The 20798-nt window shown below is 45.8% G+C and overlaps 3 protein-coding genes across 4 annotated transcripts in view; all 3 read left to right on the plus strand.

The window, feature by feature from the left end:
• The first annotated feature begins 1311 nt into the window (after positions 1-1311).
• On the plus strand, positions 1312-12053 carry sgpp1 (sphingosine-1-phosphate phosphatase 1). The gene is made up of 3 exons (XM_017441863.3): positions 1312-2360; positions 6175-6264; positions 7865-12053. The coding sequence occupies exons 1-3, from the start codon at positions 1575-1577 to the stop codon at positions 8414-8416; spliced, it is 1428 nt and encodes a 475-aa protein (XP_017297352.1). The 5' UTR covers positions 1312-1574; the 3' UTR covers positions 8417-12053.
• Positions 12054-12720: 667 nt separating this feature from the next.
• Positions 12721-15362, plus strand: wdr89 (WD repeat domain 89). Its single transcript, XM_017441864.3, has 2 exons — positions 12721-12869; positions 13787-15362. The coding sequence occupies exon 2, from the start codon at positions 13811-13813 to the stop codon at positions 14939-14941; it is 1131 nt and encodes a 376-aa protein (XP_017297353.1). The 5' UTR covers positions 12721-12869; positions 13787-13810; the 3' UTR covers positions 14942-15362.
• A 934-nt stretch (positions 15363-16296) lies between these two features.
• ppp2r5eb (protein phosphatase 2, regulatory subunit B', epsilon) overlaps positions 16297-20798 on the plus strand; it is a 33030-nt gene continuing 28528 nt past the window's right edge. The window contains exon 1 of one of the 2 annotated variants that reach the window (XM_037977818.1): positions 16297-16829. Coding sequence is in view for 1 of the 2 variants with exons in the window: in XM_037977817.1 (XP_037833745.1) it covers positions 16990-17018 (29 nt within the window). In the remaining variant the exon portion in view is untranslated. Of the gene's footprint in view, positions 17019-20798 lie in introns of both variants that reach the window. The other variant, XM_037977817.1, reaches the window with a different exon arrangement.

Consider the following 20798-nt stretch of genomic DNA (forward strand, 5'->3'; position numbering starts at 1 on the left):
AAAAGCTATGCTGATATGATACAGACTTGTACAAACTCTGTCCTCCCTACTCTCCTGTGTGGAACTGGGGTGGAGGAGAAATAAATGAAAAGGGAACATTTATAACAGGAGCTGGGATAATCTCCTGAAGAGGTATGCTATAGACTAATTTAACATACTGATTAGAAGATTGTATAAGACTGTTCCACTTTCTGTGAACAAATGTGATGCATACTTTTAAAGCTGTTCCTCAATAAAAACTTGAATTATAAAAAAGAAAGGGGTTGTGATTGCTTGTAAAATAAAATACGTGAATGTTTTCTGCGAGTCTCAGTTTCTTCATATCAAAAGAAAAAATATTGAAAACTTTTTAAAGTGTCTCTTCCCACAGTTTACCTGAAATAAGTCCAGAGACGGTAACTAAATAAAGCAGCTGCTGAGGGTTTATTTTTTCTGAGCAAAGGTTCAAAACTAAACTTTGACCTGCTTTCAGACAGAACCTTTGGTTCAGTTATCAGTGCATTTATACGAGCTCAGCTTTCTGTTCAGGACAGATTACAGGTAAGCTGAAAGTTGGATTTAAACACTCAGACAAGAAAAGGATTTTAACTAGGAAGGACACATCCTGGCGACGGGAGCAGAATGGAGCAAACTTCTTCAGCTTTGGTTCATTTGATGCAGGAAGTCTGAGGCAGGAGGAGGATTTATGACACGCAACAAAAACAAAACATGAAAAGAAAGAAGAACTTCAGTTATAGACCTGCAGAAATCAGGCCAGGGATGACTGATTAAAAGGCTTGTAAAGACTTACATGAAGTGCTCTGCAGTAAAATTAAACAAACAAATAAAAAATTAAAACACTGACAAACAAAAATGCTAAATATTTTTAAAACAGCAAGATGTAAATTGATAGAACTGAGAAAACTACTTCATTAACAAAGAAACACCAGAGTTAGGTTTTTAAAAACATAAAATACATATATAATTAAAACATGGACTTTAGAATTTAAAAATCAGTACAACCAAAACAATACAAAACAGATTGAAGTTAAAACAAAATGGAAGTCACTATAATTTCTTTAAAAATAGATACAAAATAAACAAAGTAAAATAAGATAATAAAATGAATTACATTTAATTATAAATTAAAGTCAAACTAGTAATAAGATAAAACTAACAGATAAAATAAAATTTGTGAGTAAATCCAAACCCCTGCAGTGTTCAGATTGACCAACAGGGGGCGCCGGTGCCGCGCAGAGGCGCCGCCTGCCGTTAAATCCACCGAAGAAGAAGAACGCTCTCTTTCTCTCTCTCTCTCTCTCTCTCTCTCTCTCTCTCTCTCTCACACCAGTTAAGCGCGTTCCCGTGACCCGGGAGGAGCAGTCCACACCGGATAACTAGACTTCTCTTTAATTCAAGTCTTTAATTTAATGTTGTTCACTTCCGGGACGGTTCGGGGTTCACGCGCCGCTCAGCTGAAGATGAAAGTTTTAAGCAGCAACGATTAGCAGGAAGCTAACGGCCGCCGCTCAGCAAAGAAGCCGAGTCTGAGTTGTTTGAGGCGGGCGGAGGAGGGAGCCGAGCACCGGCTCAACATGGAGAGACTTCAGCAGCAGTTCCGCTATCTCCAAGACCCGAACCTCGTCGCCCGCTTTCAGCGCATATGCGGGGTTCGGGGGACCGGCAGTTTGAATGCAGCGTCCCGGGCTCACTCGCACAACAACGGGGCTTTTTATCACCGGGTCTCCGGGGAAACCGGGAGCGAAAGTTCGGCCGGTATCGGAGCCGGAGAGGGAGAAAATGTCCAGACAGCAGCGCTGGGACTTCGGGGGAGGACTTCGGACCTGAAACATGACCCAGATAAAGCCTGTCGGAACGGGGCAGCAGGAGGAGAAACCGCCGAGGTTCGGGTCGGACTCCGGGCGGAACTCTCCGGTTCTGCTGGGTCAGAGGATAGGAGGGGGTCCCAGAACGGGAGCGAAGACCCGGAGTCCTCCCGGGGCAGCACGGTGAAACCCCTCCGTAAAAACTCCCTGACGGGGGACGTGGGACAGGAGTTCGTGATCGAGAACCGGTTCTTGTACTACCTGTTCACGTTCGGAACCGAACTGGGCAACGAGTTCTTCTACATCACCTTCTTCCCCTTCCTGATGTGGAACCTGGACGCCTTCATCAGCAGGCGGCTGGTGATCATCTGGGTGTGGGTCATGTACCTGGGTCAGTGCACCAAGGACGTGGTCAGGTGGTCCCGCCCCGCTTCTCCACCTGTGGTGAAGGTGGAGATGTTTTACAACTCGGAGTACAGCATGCCGTCCACACACGCCATGTCCGGAACCGCCATCCCCTTCGCCCTGTTCTGCATGACCTACAGCCGCTGGGAGGTGAGGCCTGAGGGACACCTGTCCTGCTACTGAGGGGACACCTGTCTTATTACTGAGGGGGCACCTGTCTTATTACTGAGGGGGCACCTGTCCTTTTACAGAGGTGACACCTGTCCTATTACAGAGGGGACACCTGTCTTATTACTGAGGGACACCTGTCCTGCTACTGAGGGGACACCTGTCTTATTACTGAGGGGGCACCTGTCTTATTACTGAGGGGGCACCTGTCCTTTTACAGAGGTGACACCTGTCCTATTACAGAGGGGACACCTGTCTTATTACTGAGGGACACCTGTCCTGCTACTGAGGGGACACCTGTCTTATTACTGAGGGGGCACCTGTCTTATTACTGAGGGGGCACCTGTCCTTTTACAGAGGTGACACCTGTCCTATTACAGAGGGGACACCTGTCTTATTACTGAGGGACACCTGTCCTGCTACTGAGGGGACACCTGTCTTATTACTGAGGGGGCACCTGTCTTATTACTGAGGGGGCACCTGTCCTTTTACAGAGGTGACACCTGTCCTATTACAGAGGGGACACCTGTCTTATTACTGAGGGACACCTGTCCTGCTACTGAGGGGACACCTGTCTTATTACTGAGGGGGCACCTGTCTTATTACTGAGGGGGCACCTGTCCTTTTACAGAGGTGACACCTGTCCTATTACAGAGGGGACACCTGTCTTATTACTGAGGGACACCTGTCCTGCTACTGAGGGGACACCTGTCTTATTACTGAGGGGGCACCTGTCTTATTACTGAGGGGGCACCTGTCCTTTTACAGAGGTGACACCTGTCCTATTACAGAGGGGACACCTGTCTTATTACTGAGGGACACCTGTCCTGCTACTGAGGGGACACCTGTCTTATTACTGAGGGGGCACCTGTCTTATTACTGAGGGGGCACCTGTCCTTTTACAGAGGTGACACCTGTCCTATTACAGAGGGGACACCTGTCTTATTACTGAGGGACACCTGTCCTGCTACTGAGGGGACACCTGTCTTATTACTGAGGGGGCACCTGTCTTATTACTGAGGGGGCACCTGTCCTTTTACAGAGGTGACACCTGTCCTATTACAGAGGGGACACCTGTCTTATTACTGAGGGACACCTGTCCTGCTACTGAGGGGACACCTGTCTTATTACTGAGGGGGCACCTGTCTTATTACTGAGGGGGCACCTGTCCTTTTACAGAGGTGACACCTGTCCTATTACAGAGGGGACACCTGTCTTATTACTGAGGGACACCTGTCCTGCTACTGAGGGGACACCTGTCTTATTACTGAGGGGGCACCTGTCTTATTACTGAGGGGGCACCTGTCCTTTTACAGAGGTGACACCTGTCCTATTACAGAGGGGACACCTGTCTTATTACTGAGGGACACCTGTCCTGCTACTGAGGGGACACCTGTCTTATTACTGAGGGGGCACCTGTCTTATTACTGAGGGGGCACCTGTCCTTTTACAGAGGTGACACCTGTCCTATTACAGAGGGGACACCTGTCTTATTACTGAGGGACACCTGTCCTGCTACTGAGGGGACACCTGTCTTATTACTGAGGGGGCACCTGTCTTATTACTGAGGGGGCACCTGTCCTTTTACAGAGGTGACACCTGTCCTATTACAGAGGGGACACCTGTCTTATTACTGAGGGACACCTGTCCTGCTACTGAGGGGACACCTGTCTTATTACTGAGGGGGCACCTGTCTTATTACTGAGGGGGCACCTGTCCTTTTACAGAGGTGACACCTGTCCTATTACAGAGGGGACACCTGTCTTATTACTGAGGGACACCTGTCCTGCTACTGAGGGGACACCTGTCTTATTACTGAGGGGGCACCTGTCTTATTACTGAGGGGGCACCTGTCCTTTTACAGAGGTGACACCTGTCCTATTACAGAGGGGACACCTGTCTTATTACTGAGGGACACCTGTCCTGCTACTGAGGGGACACCTGTCTTATTACTGAGGGGGCACCTGTCTTATTACTGAGGGGGCACCTGTCCTTTTACAGAGGTGACACCTGTCCTATTACAGAGGGGACACCTGTCTTATTACTGAGGGACACCTGTCCTGCTACTGAGGGGACACCTGTCTTATTACTGAGGGGGCACCTGTCTTATTACTGAGGGGGCACCTGTCCTTTTACAGAGGTGACACCTGTCCTATTACAGAGGGGACACCTGTCTTATTACTGAGGGACACCTGTCCTGCTACTGAGGGGACACCTGTCTTATTACTGAGGGGGCACCTGTCTTATTACTGAGGGGGCACCTGTCCTTTTACAGAGGTGACACCTGTCCTATTACAGAGGGGACACCTGTCTTATTACTGAGGGACACCTGTCCTGCTACTGAGGGGACACCTGTCTTATTACTGAGGGGGCACCTGTCTTATTACTGAGGGGGCACCTGTCCTTTTACAGAGGTGACACCTGTCCTATTACAGAGGGGACACCTGTCTTATTACTGAGGGACACCTGTCCTGCTACTGAGGGGACACCTGTCTTATTACTGAGGGGGCACCTGTCTTATTACTGAGGGGGCACCTGTCCTTTTACAGAGGTGACACCTGTCCTATTACAGAGGGGACACCTGTCTTATTACTGAGGGACACCTGTCCTGCTACTGAGGGGACACCTGTCTTATTACTGAGGGGGCACCTGTCTTATTACTGAGGGGGCACCTGTCCTTTTACAGAGGTGACACCTGTCCTATTACAGAGGGGACACCTGTCTTATTACTGAGGGACACNGTTTGTTCTTCACCTCCTGTGGAGGAGGAGCAGGGAGGGTTTGTTCTTCACCTCCTGATCTCTCTGCGAGGCTTCCTGGCTGCTCGCTGTAATCCCGCCGACGTGTCGAAGCGGAGCAGGAATGTTTGGGTTGTATCCATCGCAGACAGACGGTCCTCCTCCCAGCTTCAGCTCCAGGAGCCGGCGGGTCTCTGTGGACGTTGCTGGTGACATAAAACGGGTCAGAAACGTTCAGAACCAAAGAGCAGAGGCTGAATCAGTAAGAGGGAGGAAGAAGACTCTGTTTGATAGGAGACTGAGAACGTGTGAAGTTCTGATGGGTTTTAGTCTCCTGTTATGTTGGAACAGAACCAAAACCCGCCTGGTAAACAGTCTTTGTGTGAAACTTCCTCCTCTGAGCAGGAACTTTAGGTGGGAACGCTGATTTAATCTTCATCGCAGTTTCTAACTTCTCCTTTCGTTTGAGTTCACTAAAATAAAAAAAACTGAAGACTTTCAGACGGTTCTGGATCAGAGGATCAGCTTTGTTGTTTGAAGCACCAGATTGTTCTTTAGTCTGAGTTCACCTGAAGACGCAGGAACTCGTTAAGAAGTTTCCAGGAAGAACAACAAAGTGTTCAGGTGTAACTTTAAGATTTCTTTGTGAAGTTCTGGTTCCTTCAGTCCAGAAGGTCCTCAGGATTTTACTGTTTCTGTAAGAAACAAAGAACAAATCCAAACTCAGAAATACAATCTGTAACATCTGTTCTTCACAATATGGTTCTAACAGGAACACAGTTTCATTGCCATTTAAATCCCCTTTGGAGTCAACCTGATTCAAGATGGCTGCCGCAGCTAATCAGTCATTTATACAGGTGTTTAGCCATAATTTGAAGGTAGTAGCTGAGCATCACCCCAACAGACCACAAAACGTTATTTACATCGTTTGATCAGAACGTCTCCACATAAAAGGCTTTATGTTTCAGACTCTGGTGGCGGGTGATATGCATTCATGTTGTGTGTGTGTGTGTTCACCTGTTCCAGGTGTTTAAGTGAATTTCCTGTCCTCCCTACAGTACCCGACCCCCCTGGGCTTCAGCCTGGCTCTCTGCTGGTGTCTGCTGGTCTGCAGCAGCCGGGTCTACATGGGGATGCACTCGGTCCTGGTGAGGCTCACACAGATGCACGCACACACACACACTCTCTCACACACACACCATCACACACAGAAGCTGAAGGTCAGGCTACTCATCTCTCCTGGTCACAGTTTACAGCCCAAACATCTGAACCTTCCATCACTTGTTGTTCAGAAGGTTTTAAATAAAGTTTATTCTCTGCTGAGCCGCTCCTGCCGTTAAAGTCTGGAACATTTTGATGTTGGTCGAGTATTGGTGCATATTTTTCTGTTTTCAGGTGAATACAGGAAATTATTTTATGTTCTTGGGTTCTAACAACAGCGAGGAACACATTTGGTTCTGAGTGAGTGAATGTTCACCCTTTCATCTCTAATGGAAATGAAGAGCAATCTTTAAAGGTTTTATCAGACCAGTTTTATTGCTGATCATCGTGAACAACGGGCAATCATTGGATGAGTTAAGATGGCCGCCACAGCTAACAAACATGTCAGTTTTACAGATGCTGAGCTCAGACTTGGTGTGGTAGTAGCTGAGAGTCCTCTCTGAGACAGACTCTGAGGGCGGACGGCTCTCAGAGATGGGTGGGTTTTCCCTGCTGTCTCGGCGGGTGTGGACACGATCAGACGTGTCTCTGCTGTTTGCCTCCCAGCAGCACTTTAATTAATTCATTGTGGAAAACCTCCGAGGAGCTTTTGTTCTGTAGAAACCTGCTGCGGTTCTGTTTGTTTTCAGTCGTGAGAAATACAATTTCAGCAGCCCTGAAGGCTTCAGGTTTGTTTCCCTTCAGAAAGGGAATAAAACCGTTTGGTAGCTGAAGCGGGTCAGAACCAGAAGGTTCCTGGTAAACTGTACACCTCGGAGAGTTAGTGAGGCGTCCTCAGGTTCCAACATGAGGAAAAACCTCATTTATGTCATTGATGGATCTGAGATCTGTAAGACAATAATCTACAAGCAGCACTTTAATGGGTTAATCCAGTTTCACATTACACCCGGACCTCAGCAGGAAGGGCTACAGCTAGCTGCTACAGCTGCTCTTAATCAGTAAATAATAAATCTGCTCCGTGTAATAAGTGCCACTGTGGTTCTGACTAGCCATTAGCTCATCAGTCCTGTCAGAATTAAACTATTTTTCTAAACTGAGCTATCTGCAGCAGGTAAGATATTACCTGCTCATAACTTTGTACAGAAGCCATTCCAAATGTCTGAACTACCCTTTACTGCACACCTGTTTCCTAATAAAGCAGCCAGCTGAGGAGGCTCCTCCTCTCTGAGCAGGTGGACTCATGTTTGGACTGAACAGAACCAGGTTTGGTTCTCCTGTTGTTGAGTTTTGAACAGTTTCAGGAAGCCTGAGTCCAGAGTTTACTGCTGAGTTCTGGAGAACTGTGTGGTTTCCTGTTTCCTGTCAGCAGTCCTCAGCTTCCTGCGTCTCAGTCTGATCTACAACATCAACTCAAATAAAAACAGGATGCAGTGATTTAAAATCTTATAAACCCATATTTTTAAACTTATTTTAAAGAATATGGATTTAAGAGATTTATAAACCGCTGGATTTAGTTTTTAATTCTGTTTGACCCAACAACAGCTGTTGTTTGATCAGGATTCATGTTTGTTTGTTTGTTTCCTGCAGGATGTGATTGCTGGCTTCCTGTACAGCGTCCTGATCCTGTTCTTCTTCCTGCCGGTCTTGGACCTGATTGACGGCTTCAACCTGACCTGCCGTTTCGCTCCTCTGCTCATTGTGTCCCTCCACCTGGGCCTGGGCCTCTTCTCCTTCACCCTGGACACCTGGAGTACGTCACGGGGCGACACCGCGCAGATCCTGGGCACTGGTGCCGGCGTGGCCCTGGCCTCCCACGTCAACTACCGCCTGGGCCTGATGCCAGACCCCCCGCCGGACCAGCTGCCCCTTGCCCTGCCCGTCTTCAGCGCCGGCCTGGTGGGCATGGCCGTTCTGCGTCTCGTCCTGGGCGTGCTGGTTCTGGTGGGCACGCGGGCGCTCATGAAGGCCGTCACCATCCCGCTGGTGTGTTGGGTGTCCGGGGTTCCAGCTGGAGACGTGAGGAAGGCCCGGCAGCACATGGAGGTGGAGCTGCCCTACCGCTACATCGTGTACGGGGCGGTGGGCTTCAACGTGCTCTTCCTGGTCCCGCTACTTTTCACCTTCCTGCACCTCTTATGATCAGAGGTCCCCTCGGGGTCTAGAGGGACACCTCGGGGTCTGGTCAGTTCAGGAACCTGTGAAACTTCAGCGTTCTTCCTGTTTTTGTCCTGCAGACGCAGATGAGTTTAGAGCTAATGTGGGTCAATTAAAGCCTTAAGACTCATCTGGATTCAGACTTTGTTCTGATTTTTCTAACAGCTCAGGTTAGTTTTACAGGACTGATGGATCAGGATCAGACCCTGAAGGATCGGACCTGAGGGAGTCTGAAGACGTGTGTCTCCAGCTGTTCTCAGCTCAATCTGTGGCAATAAAATCTGTTTTATACTTTATACTAAAATTCAAACAGCTGCTGATCCTCAGGCCCCTGGTCTCTGATGGACCCCTGGTCTCTGATGGACCCCTGGTCTCTGATGGACCAGTAGTCTCTGATGGACCCCTGGTCTCTGATGGACCCCTGGTCTCTGATGGACCAGTAGTCTCTGATGGACCCCTGGTCTCTGAATGACCCCTGGTCTCTGATGGACCAGTAGTCTCTGATGGACCCCTGGTCTTTGATGGATTAATAAAGTCCCTGATGGAGACATGAATACACCTGTAAACATTTACAGGTGTATTCATGTCTCTTTTATAAATGCAAGAATTTAAACTTTAATTATTCCAGTGTTTAAAGGTTTCAACCAGCAGAACCATCTTGATGAACCTGATCGAGTCTCAGTGACAGAAACCAACCAGAACCAGAACTGTCTCACCTGCAGAAGCTCTGCAGTTTGACTCGTTTGTTGCTGAGCTGCAGGTTCTTGAAACGTTCTCAGCCTTTAGGGCTTTAGACTTGACCTTTGACCCTCACACTGTGGATGTTTTGATTGCACCTTCAGTTGTTTTAAAGGGCTCCTCCACTGTTCCTGTCTTCAGACAGACTGCTGTTTGTTTTCCACTCTGGCGTTGGCACATAAAGCCTCTTTTCCTGAAGGGTTCTGGATGTTTAACACTGTGAACTGATGAGACTGAGGAGGTTCTGCTGTGGTCCGGTGATCAGGCCCGTGAACTGACCCGTGAGCTGACCAGTGATCAGGCCCGTGATCAGCGGAGCAGAAACAGTCGTATGGTTTTTTGATACAGCCGGAGGTCGCGGAGCTTCTTTAATCCAAACATTGATTCTCATTGGAGAAAAACCTGCTAACACATGTAGCTCAGTTGTCTTCACAGGGAAGGGAAGTGACATCACTTCCTCCTCCAGCTGGCCCCGCCCCTTCTTGGGTCAAACCAAACAGCTGGAGTTCTGGTTCTGGGAAGAATCGGGTCATGCCTTAAAGTTTCTGTGCTGCATGTTGCACAGCAAACATATAACATTACAAATTTAGATCTTTTTCCTCTGTCAGCAGAGAGAAAACCCTAAATAATAAACTGTAAATGTTCCGTCATTCAAAAAGGAAGACTTGTCTGTTAGCAAAATATGCCTTGAACCACTGGATGGACTTAATGAAACTTTCAGGAAGTAATCACTGAATGAACGTCTGCAACTGATGAACTTTTAGAGTTAGCCTGAGTTAAATGGCTGCCACATGGCTACACCTCAGTCAGCTTTAATGTTTACTGTGGTAGTAGCTGAGAGTCATTCCCTAACACAGTCTGAGCCTGTAAGGTCTTTCTTTCAAACTGTGGCATGGAAGGTGGCGGGCGATATGCATTCCTTCATAAAGGCTAGGTGTAGCTGACTGGATTTGGAGTCTTTGACCAGTTTGAAACAACATCGTTACTTTCTGACCAAGATAAAAGATTCAAACAAGTCTGCAGCTAGTTAGCTGAGTTACAAGAGGCTAGTTAGCATGTTAGCGTGTCTGGGTGTTAGCGTGTTAGCATATCGTATAAATAGTTAACTGGATTCCTGTTCCTTTGACACAGGACAGAAGAGCAGCTTCAGATAAATGTTAAAAAGAAGCTTCTGGTCCTTGCACCCTGAGGCTTCTCACCTCTGACATCACTGACCGACAGGCTGCTGCTGCAGGACAGAAACGTTCCCAGAAAACAAACTTGGTTTACCCGAGGTTCAGTTTGAATCATCTGTCAGAAAGAACGAGACTTTTAGACCTCGGTTGGTAAAAACCGACATTTGAACTCGTTAACGTGGCCGTACTGTAGATTTAAAGACTGAGTGAAAACGTTCTGGCCGTAGAACTCAGGGAACCGAGCAGCAGAACCTGCTGATGGTTGGTGTTTGAAGGAGGAAACAGAACCTTTTAGTTCAGCTTTGGGAGCAACATGAACACCTGGAGATGTTTTCAGTTTGAGTTCTCAGTGACGCCCCATCATCTTCATCGGTTAGTGTTCCAGGTGTTTCAGGACAGGTTTTTTGTTCCCAGCTCGTGCTGCCTTCAGGTGCTGCGGGACACATTTTGTCTCCAAACTGTTGTTGTTCTAGCTGCGGACGGTACTGAGCGTCGCTGCACTGTTCCCAGAATGCACTGCACCCCCGACAGAGGAGGAAATGTTGATTTGATTCTTTGTAAAAACTTTTTCAGATGAACAAGAAGCAACATTTCATATTTTGGACAGTTTAAGTATTTTAAAGTAATTCTTTGTAAATTCTCTGAACTTTGATTCTTTTAACTTTGTTTTAAATATCCGTCTGATTGGATGATGATCTTCTCACAGCTTCCTCGTTTCACTTCCTGTGGCCTCGCCTCGTGCACAGAACCGTTTGTTTGTTGTTTTATGATTATTTTGTTTGTTGGTTTCCTCTGAACCTCTAAAAACAGAGACCTGGATGTAATCCTGTGTTGAAGAAATGAGTCCGAACTTTTCATGTTTGATGAAAAACTGAGTTGAAGATGATTGTTGTTGTTGTTGTTGTTGTTGACAGGGAGGCTCGGGGGAAGTAAGAGTGAAACAGAGTAAAGTTTTTATTTCTTCAGTTCTGACTAAAGTTCTAGGTTGAAGTGTTTTTAACGAGTCTCTTCTGTCTTTAAAATGTTGGCAGAATTCTGCCTGTTGATGATCGCCCGCCGCTCTGATAGGTGGGTGATAATGTAGTTTCCTGTCTCCATCTGGTTGTTAGCAGAATATCTCATTTATGACTGAACAGATTTTAAACTTTGAAACTTCCAGAAAAGGATCATTAACGTCTACAACTGATTAACCTGATTCAAGATGGCCGCCGCAGCTAATGTCTGAAACATTTTGTAATTGTTTGAACTTGTTGAAAATTTTGTTGTACAAAAAAGCAACAAAAAGTAAAATTTCATGTTTTTATTTTGTGATTAATGTTTCCTAAATGAACAGAATCATTGTGTTGTTGACAGATAGTTGGACGTCTGTTTGTTTGTTTGTTTGTTTTTCCTTTCAGTGCCTTTTCTTGTTCAGGAACGTCTCAGCAGAGATGTTTCCTCTAAAGAGTCTGATGTTATTTTTCTACACATCGTTGCACAACTTAGATCAGATTAACGTCTGATTCTGGCTAAAACCAAATGTTTGATTTTATCTTTAAAGTTTCTGAGGAGAAACGATCCAAACGGAATGATTCCCGCCTTCGTTTCCAGGTGTGAACTTTAGAGCTTCTTAGATTTTAATCTTTGCAGGATTTAACTGTACAATTACTTCTGTGATTCAAAACAAAACGTTTATTTACCTGAAATAAAAATGAGAAAATAAAAGCAAATATCAGCTGTTTGTTTTATTTCAAACTTTACCAAAGCAGTGATTTTATAAATGGATCCAAATGAAAGAACCAACAGAACCAGAGGGGCTGTGTCTTCCAATAATAATAATAATAATAATAATAATAACAGGTCAAGGAACTAAAAGTTTGTGCTGAAGAGAAAGCACTCAGGCTCTCCAGCAGATGGGACAGAAATGTCTGATTCTGGTTCTTCAGCTTTCAGAAGCTGCTGCTGCTGCCACCTGCTGGACGCCTGGGGACAACTGAAGACACCTCCTGGACACCTGGGGACAACTGAAGACACCTGGAGACAACTGAAGACACCTGGGGACAACTGAAGACACCTGCTGGACGCCTGGGGACAACTGAAGACACCTCCTGGACACCTGGGGACATCTGCTGGACACCTGAGGACTCGTACCTTCATTCTGCTCTGCTCCTGAGTTTTACAGTCAAATATTCCGTCTGTGATAAATATTCCCTCAGATTTTCTTTGATGAAGGTTTTTCCTATGAACCGAGTTTCAGTTGACTTTAAATCACTTGAAACGGTTTTAAGTTCGTTATCTCCCAGGTGGCGGCGGGTGATAAGCATTCCTTAAGGCCTTCAGGTGTTTGTCTTCTGACTGCAGACACAGATCCAGTCTGAAGCAGGCGGAACTAAAAGCTGAAGAGAAGGTTCCCCCCGGTCTGTGAACACTGTAACACCGAGCCTACATCACGCGCTAGCAGCTGAAGTTCCTCTGGTTTGATTTCTGGGTTTAGGTGTCAGCAACATTTCCAGATGTTTTCCTGCCAGCTGTGGAAACTTTATCAGGTTTGTTTCTTTACGACTCGGAACCGGACCCGACCCGAACCCGGACCCGGACCCGGTTTAAAGAGGGATTGTTCGGTGTTTATTGGTGGACATAAAGTCTAACTTTTAGAGTCTGAACCTCTGTTGTTTCCATCAAGATGTTTTTGTTCTTATTGTGTTACAGAGGCACAGGAAGTCTGCCTTCAGCTGATAAATAAACAGCTGAAACAGATTCACCACAGCTAAAGAATCAGGTTTTTAGCTGCAGAAATATACTTTGGTTCATTAAAGCTGCTGAGAGTTTCTGCTTTCAGCTGCTTTTGTCAAAACACAAACCCTGAGAGCTGAACGACTGCTGAAAGCTGCTGAAATCAGCTGAAAGCTGCTGAATGACTGCTGAAAGCTGCTGAATGACTGCTGAAATCAGCTGAAGAAGCTTAAACTGGCTTGTTAAAGAAGCTGAGCAGTAGTTAAAGATATAAGAAGCTAGCTAAAAGTAGCAAAATGGTTGTGAGAAACTAAAAGTAGCTAAAAGGTTAATTAAAAGCTAAATGTAGCCAAACTGACAGTGGTTGTTTTTATTTTTCACCCTTCTGACACGAGCCCGTATGTGTTTATCTGGTAAATGTTGAGTTGATTCCTTATTGACATCCCTCTCAGTAAAAATGGCGTCTCACAGCTAAATATCATGGAGACAACAGGCCCCGCCTCCCTCTGCGCTGCTCGGTCCACTCAGGCTTTCAGATCCTTGGCGTCCGTAGCGTCTGAGCGGCTCGTGTTTTACTGGAAGACAGATGATCTGAGTTTGTTTTATTGCTTCCTGTTAGCAGTGCTTTTAATCACATCAGCTGCAGATTCAAAAATACAAATATATGAAAACCAGTAGTATTGATTCCCTGACAGGTCATTTTATGTCTGCCATCTTTTTTCCTGCTCAGATTGATCACATTTGAGCAGCTTCCATGGACGGTTTGGAGGGGAAGCTGAAGGGTCTGTCCCTCACCCGGCGGTCCCATCAGGACGGCGCCATCTACCTGCTCCACGCTGCCCTGCAGCCCGGCGGCCTGTTGGCGGTGACCTGCTCCGACCGAACCGTCCACCTGCAGGACAGGACGACTCTGGACCTGCTGGGGGAGTACCGGGGCCACGCTGGGCCTCTTTGTGGCCTCACCTTCGCTCACACCTCCTCTGACTTGCTGTACTCCGGCTCTGCTGACGGGACGGTGCGGGCGTGGGACGTGCGGCGCCCCGGGACAGAGGCGGTCCAGATCTTTAAAGGCGACCCGTCTCACAGTTTCTGCAGCTTGGACTTGAACTGCAGCGACTCGCTCCTGTGTGCTGGCACCGAGCAGGTGGACGGCGAGGACAGCTTCCTGGTCTTCTGGGACTGTAGAAAAGCTGGCGGTGGTCTCCTTGGGGTGTTCTCTGAGTCGCACAGTGATGACATAACACAGGTACGCTTCCACCCGCGAGACAGGGACCGCCTGGCCTCGGGCTCCACGGACGGCCTGGTAAATGTGTTTGACCTGAGCCGGGGGGCGGAGGAGGAGGCGCTTCTGCTCACCTGTAACAGCGACTCGTCAGCAGGTGAGGTGTGCTGGTCCGGTTCGGATTACACCCAGCTGCTGTGTCTGAGCCACGACGAGGGGCTGCACCTGTGGGACGTGGGGCAGGTGGACTCGGACCAGCCTCTGACCGTCTTCAGCTGCTCTGACGCCCGCAGCCTGACGCCGCTCGCTCATGGAGGGTGCGTGGATTACCTGGTGGGGGGGCGGTGGCTGGAGGAGTCTCAGACCCTGCTGGTAGTGGGGGGGGGGAGCAGCGGGGACGTCCATCTGATGGCCTGCGAGGGCGGGGGACTTCGGCTGCTGATCAGCTTGGAGGGAGGCCACACCTCCACGGTGCGCTGCTTCCTGTGGGACGCAGCCGGGGAGGCTCTGATCACCGGGGGGGAGGATGCTCAGCTGTTGCTATGGAAACCAGGTGGGAAGCAGCTCGTCGGGGGGAAAACTCATCTGTTGAAGAGCGATTCTGCTTTAAAGCTTAAATCCAGACCTCACAGAAAACACAGATATCAGAGAGAGAAGAAGTGACTGAGCGATGATTTTAGGTGAGCTGCAGGCTGGGGAACATTCTTTTATTTAATGAAATGAGTCACATCCTTACAGCTGTTTCAGTGGAACCACAAGCTGTTTGGGTTTTTAACCTGTGAACTGTAGAAAGTTAAATATGAACACACTGATTTAATTTATCTGGTTCTGCTGACAGAACCGAGCCGGGCTCCGGTCCTTCACACAGTAACCCCAGGATTAAAATAAGGTTACAGTTTTCTTGTGAGGACGCCAGAAGCTGAGTATACAGTTCAAACTGTTATTTTAGGTCAGTTTGTGCCTCAGCCTTATGATGACGCTCATAAAAAACAACAAATAATTTTGTTTTACAAACAACTAAACTTCTGATGTACTGTTGGTTTTATCATCTCCAAAAGCATGAATTAAATAAACACCTGCATTTCTAATCTGTGGTTGAAAATTGTTTGTTTGTTTCAGTTTAGATTTGTTTTTGTCTGTGCACATTCTCGTCTGTAAAATATCTCCTGAACACCTGGGCGGACTTGAACGAACCTCTCAGACGATGAACATCTACAGCTGAACGTTTGGAGTCAACCCAAGTCAAGATGGCTGCCACAGCTAATCAGCCTCAGTAAACAAACATGGCTGTAACTCTGAGCTCAAGTCTGGTGTGGTAGTAGCTGAGAGTCAGACTGAGCTCCGCCTCCATCTTGTCACAGTCAGTCTGATTGTTTGTGAATGTGCCGCCATTTTAACGATAACAGTATCATATTTCATTCAGTGGTAGACTTATAAGACTTTAAAGATTAATTATAAATTAAATGCAAAACTAAACAGACTGGATGAAGATCGTGGTTTAAACTGGTGTGAAAGGCGGCGGGCGACATGCATTCCTTCTTGGAATATTAGGGTTTTAAAAAAATAAAAATTCTGTTCTGTCATCAATTTTATTATGTGCAGTAAACCAGATTCCATTCTTCCTTATGGTGCAAATAAACATTTCAGACACGAGTCAACATTTCAACGAGTGATCATGTTTTGTCTTCATATTTGGGCACTGACCTATCTGTCAAAAAGGACATAAATAAATATAATTTATTCAAATAAAAGGAAGGCAGTGGTGGTGAAAACACCAATCAGGCACAGGTTTGAACCTTACGTCCATGATGGGTAACAGTGTAAACGGAAACAGTCTGTTAGAAAAGGTACAAGCTGTTATGTAACTTCTGAGCTTCTCTTCACTCAATCCCACAGAAATCCACCTCGAAGCGTTTCCTCGGAATGAATTCCGGTTAAAACGCAGAGAAACGGAGGGAACAGAGCTCGGAGACGCTGGGCCGGGCCTCGGACAGGTTTAACCTCATTCCCGGGACTCTACTCGCTTCTCTCCCCTTCTTCCTTCTCCTCCACCGAACAGCCAGAGTCACAGCCTCGTTTTCGCCCGCGCTGATCGACAGTCCGCTCTGTCCAATCACAACCTTCGACATTGCTCCCGACAGCCAATCAGCGTCGTACGTCGCCCCGGGCCCCGTCCAGCATGCTACGGTGCGTTTGTGTTATGTGTGCCATGGTCTCGACCCAGCAGTGTTGACAAAAGGCTGAAAAGAAACAGCCCCGAATCAAAAACCCGAGCTACGGAGAACAGCAGCATCCAGGGGCTCGATAAGGACGGAGGAAGAAACCGGAAACAGGAATGTAAAGGCGCCAACCTGGTGTTCTAGAGACGCGTTTTGTTCTTGCTGGGAGTTTGAGGATTATTCGGCTGGAAGGAAAAGGTGCTTGTGGGTTTGGCTGTTTGAGGCCCACATTTTGCTGCTGGGAGAGGCTGTTCACGCCGAACTGTTAGCTCCAGAACTGTCCGAACATTGGAGAACCCTTCCGCGCCCTCTCCGAACCACACAGGCTCAAGGTAAAGTACAGCGGCTGGAGAGCTCACAGCCACCCATTCGGCTGCACCTTCTTGTCGGACTCAGGTCGGGACTCGGGACGCTGTCGTCTCCCAGCCCAGTGGCTCTGTCAGTCTGCGAGCTAACATTAGCATTAGCGCTGTCCCTGTATTTACATCTGGGATGATGGGTGATCGCCCGAGCCCGCCCAGGTAATGTTACCTTCACGGCACACATTGTAATTTGGATGTGGCATATTCACTATTTCAGATCATTTAAAATTGAAATGAGATTTTTTCTCTGTCACAGATCAGCTTCTTGCTTTTCCTCTGCAGGGCTGCACACAAAGCTCAACCTGAGCTAACCCGCGTTAGCCGCACCGCTAACGTTAGCTAGCGACCCCCAAATCCTGTTTTCTGATTTGAACCTTATGACTTCAGTGTAAATCCTGATTCAGCTTCATGAATAAAATATTTGTTGATTTTCTTCGTGCATTCTGTGGAGACGGATAGGAGCCATGAGTGTGATGCTTTGTGCGGGTTGGTTCCGAAGCTAACCTTGCTAGCTGCCGTTAGGATGCTAGGCGCTGCTAGGCCCGACATGAAGCTGGCTTCATGTTTGACCTCATGTTGGTAATGACCCACTCTGCTGCTCAGCACAGCACATATGGAAATATGCACCATCACGCTGCACTGGAAACTAAGCACATCTTGTTTGATTTGATACTTTAGTCGGTCAGTTTTTTGAGCAAAGATGTTTTTTGTTAAAAAAAACCCAACCTTGTCCTGATCCGTTTCGTTGATAGTAGATGATGATGTTAAATCCTGCTGAGCTAAAAAAAATCCAGTTAACCTGGTCAGAGTCAAGTTTTAGCTTAGCTGTTAAGTAAAGTTAACTTTTACAATGTTTGAATCTGAATTTTGTGGTGTTCTGCAGAAGATACAGAAAATTGCTACAATCTTTGAGCTTTTCCTGCCTCCAAAAAGTTGTTTTTATATCACATGTACCAGTTCTGAGTTTCCTCATACTATGTGTGATCACACACACACTGTTGATGGTGTAATGGCATTAAATGAGTGATACCATGGCTGAAGTTTGGGGGCCTGAACTGTCTGGACATACAGGCGTTTACATTATTGCCCTCCTCCCTGTTGGTTGTGTTAGATGTCAAAGGACCGACGCAGCGTAATGAATTACATGCAGCAATATTTGGTGTTGCTGGGAGAGATAAGTGACCATCCAAAGTCTGCTGTGTTTACGGTGAGCTGGTACAATAACTGCCTCCTCCTTATCAGCTCTGGGTGGACGTGATTGTGAGTTAGAAAGTTGCTGAGCTCATTTGGACCTGATGGTGTGAGCGTAATTATCCCTTCAATGACTTATGACATGTAGAGATGCGGTCAGATTGCAGCATAAAGAACATCAGTCCAAAGGTTTGATAATGCAGATCTGTGATTCCAGCTGAAATAATTAGTGTTTGACAACAGTATACATGTGTCAGACATTAGAATTATTTTATAAAACAGTACAACTTGTTTCATAACAATGATGAAAATATAAACCAAACCTGGATGTTTTTTGGCTTTCCTTTGGACATAAAACATCAGGGTGTGTAAAAAAGTGTTAGCTCATGATTGACATGGCTAAAAACAAATGAATATAGTTTTAACAGCTGACAGTGTTGTGCTTTAGTTCTGTGTGTGCAGCAGTCACTTTGCAGAACATGAAGTTTCAAAAAAGGCTCATTACTTCAGATTTTGTAGCTTTAATCTTATGTTCTGCTGTCTGGCAAAGTGGATTTATCTCGTTGTCAGGGCTCTTTGTGGATTATTGTGGATTTTATGAACCAGATTGAGTTTGTCTGTGAGTGCGGAGCAAAGAGGAAAATGCTGAGAGTTTGTAGCAGGAGTAAGCTAACGAGCTCGGCTCCTGCTCGGCTGATAATGTTTATTGAGATCTCCATCAGCATCAGCAGCATGCTGCATCAGCTACTCTTCCTGGGGTCAGTTTACAGAAAAAAGACCGATTACATTTACAAGGAATCATATTACAGATGAAGGATTAAAATAACACATTCCATTTTCCATCACTTTTAAAGAAAGGAAAAGGAAAATATTTGGCTATTCTTCACATAATAAAATGTAAGCATTCATTTAATTTTTTCATTCATTTATCTTATCTACCATGATACACTCATACATAAAGCACATGCATGAACAATATGATCTATATATATATATATATATATATATATACATCTATTAAAATTAGAACAAATTAGTTTTATAATATATTTTCAGTTGCTTTTTAAACCTGTAAGCCGTGCTTTTTAATGTTTTGAGGAATTGATTTCCATTCATGCATTGCTCTAAACATCCCTGTAGGCTGGATTAAACTAGTTTAACATTTTGTCAAAGTGAAACAGTCCAGCCGCGTGCCTTGTTGAATAATCATAGGTGGTTTTTGCTAAAAGGTAGGTTTTGGTAAAACATAAATCCCTGTATCTTTAACTCATAACCAGGAAAGCTGATGGACCCCGTATGGATGGCTGAATGTGGAGGCTGTCACAGAGTGACCCAGTGGTTAGACACGTCCCTTCTCACTGCTTTTAGTTGCTGAAAACTGCTTAACGTTTGTGCATCTTTGTTGATGAGTCCCAGAAATGACCTCAGTTTGGTTCCGTTTTTATAAAAGTGTTTCTGAGCTAAAAGATTAACTCAATCCAGTGTTTGGTTAATTTCTTTAACTGTCTTTTATTAAAGTTTAAAACTCTTTAGCAGCTTTGCAGTCAGATTAGAACAGTGGTGTTCATATTTGTTTCTGCTGGTAAGGTTTACAGCTGCTCAGTAGGTGACCAGTAACTGGTTAATTAGTAACTTCCTTCTTCAGTGTAGATTGTTAAATTGAAATCAGGTTATTTGTCCTGTCTGTTCGGAGTTTAAATCTAAAGGCAAAGGCACTGCTCAGAAACAGTTTTATTCTTACACCAGCTGCTGCTCGGACAGACTAATTCAGTTCAGTTATTCATGTTGTTTCAGATCTATAATCTGCAAACATGAGAAAAGTGTAAATAAAAGGAACATGTGGATTTTGTCCTTGTGAACACTTCCAACAGCTCCTGTCTTCTGTTCCTAACCAGTTAAAGCAGAACTGAACCTAATAATTATAATTAATAATTCAGATCGTAAAGATTACCCCACACTGGCTGCTGCTCTGATTCCTTCTGCAAACCTTGGTTAGTTATTAAATAAAGAATAACAATCAGATTTAATCCTAGATCACAGTTTAGTTTTTTGTCCCAAATATTGACGATATCAGAGCCAGGAGGAGGGTCTTAGCATAACGTGTACCATCGTTTAAGCTCAGCTGTGATAATGTAGGAAAAACAACCCAACGTTACAGGAAAACTGCTGCTTTCTTTAGTGGCACCTGTTCAGAAAACAGAGACAGGTGAGCAGAAGAAGACTTGTGACGTCACCTTACTCCGCTGAGGGGGAGGGGCCTGTAAGGCTCAGTCCACGGTTTCCTCAGAAGTCCTAACTGCAGCTTTAAAATGAATAAAAGGTAAAGAATCTATATTCTTAGTTTAAATAATCAGAATGAAAACATGAGAAGTGGGTGAGAAAGAAGCAGTCGTTGTCACACAGTTTAAGTCAACAGTTTTAAAAATACCTCGTTTTTTTGTCCTTCCACACTGACATACCGGCTGATCTTTATCCAAAATAAAAGTTTAAAAAAGTTTTGTTAAAAGCTTTTAAAGGGATGTTTTAGGATTAAGTAGCTGAGACGACTCATGATGACCAGAAGAATAAAGATCGTCTAAAAAAAAAGTTGAGGGAAAGTTTCCTTCTGTGTTTTTACTTAAAATCACAGTTCCTGCAGTTGTTAACCTGCAGCTGGGGACTACCTGACGAGTAGAAAGGATTTATTTTTGACAAAGGGGTCTGAAACACCTCCCCTGAGTCAGGCTTTCAGTGAGTTGTCTCATTGTG

This window comes from Kryptolebias marmoratus, linkage group LG10 (genome assembly GCF_001649575.2).
Source record: "Kryptolebias marmoratus isolate JLee-2015 linkage group LG10, ASM164957v2, whole genome shotgun sequence".
NCBI lineage: Eukaryota > Metazoa > Chordata > Actinopteri > Cyprinodontiformes > Rivulidae > Kryptolebias > Kryptolebias marmoratus.

What these genes read in the sequence shown, in the direction of transcription:
- wdr89 (XM_017441864.3), top strand. Translation starts at nt 13,811, where the DNA reads ATGGACGGTTTGGAGGGGAAGCTGAAGGGTCTGTCCCTCACCCGGCGG.
- sgpp1 (XM_017441863.3), top strand. Translation starts at nt 1,575, where the DNA reads ATGGAGAGACTTCAGCAGCAGTTCCGCTATCTCCAAGACCCGAACCTC. An exon ending in TGACCTACAGCCGCTGGGAG is followed by an intron (nt 2,361 to 6,174) that starts GTGAGGCCTGAG and finishes TCCTCCCTACAG; the next exon opens with TACCCGACCCCCCTGGGCTT. An exon ending in TGGGGATGCACTCGGTCCTG is followed by an intron (nt 6,265 to 7,864) that starts GTGAGGCTCACA and finishes TGTTTCCTGCAG; the next exon opens with GATGTGATTGCTGGCTTCCT.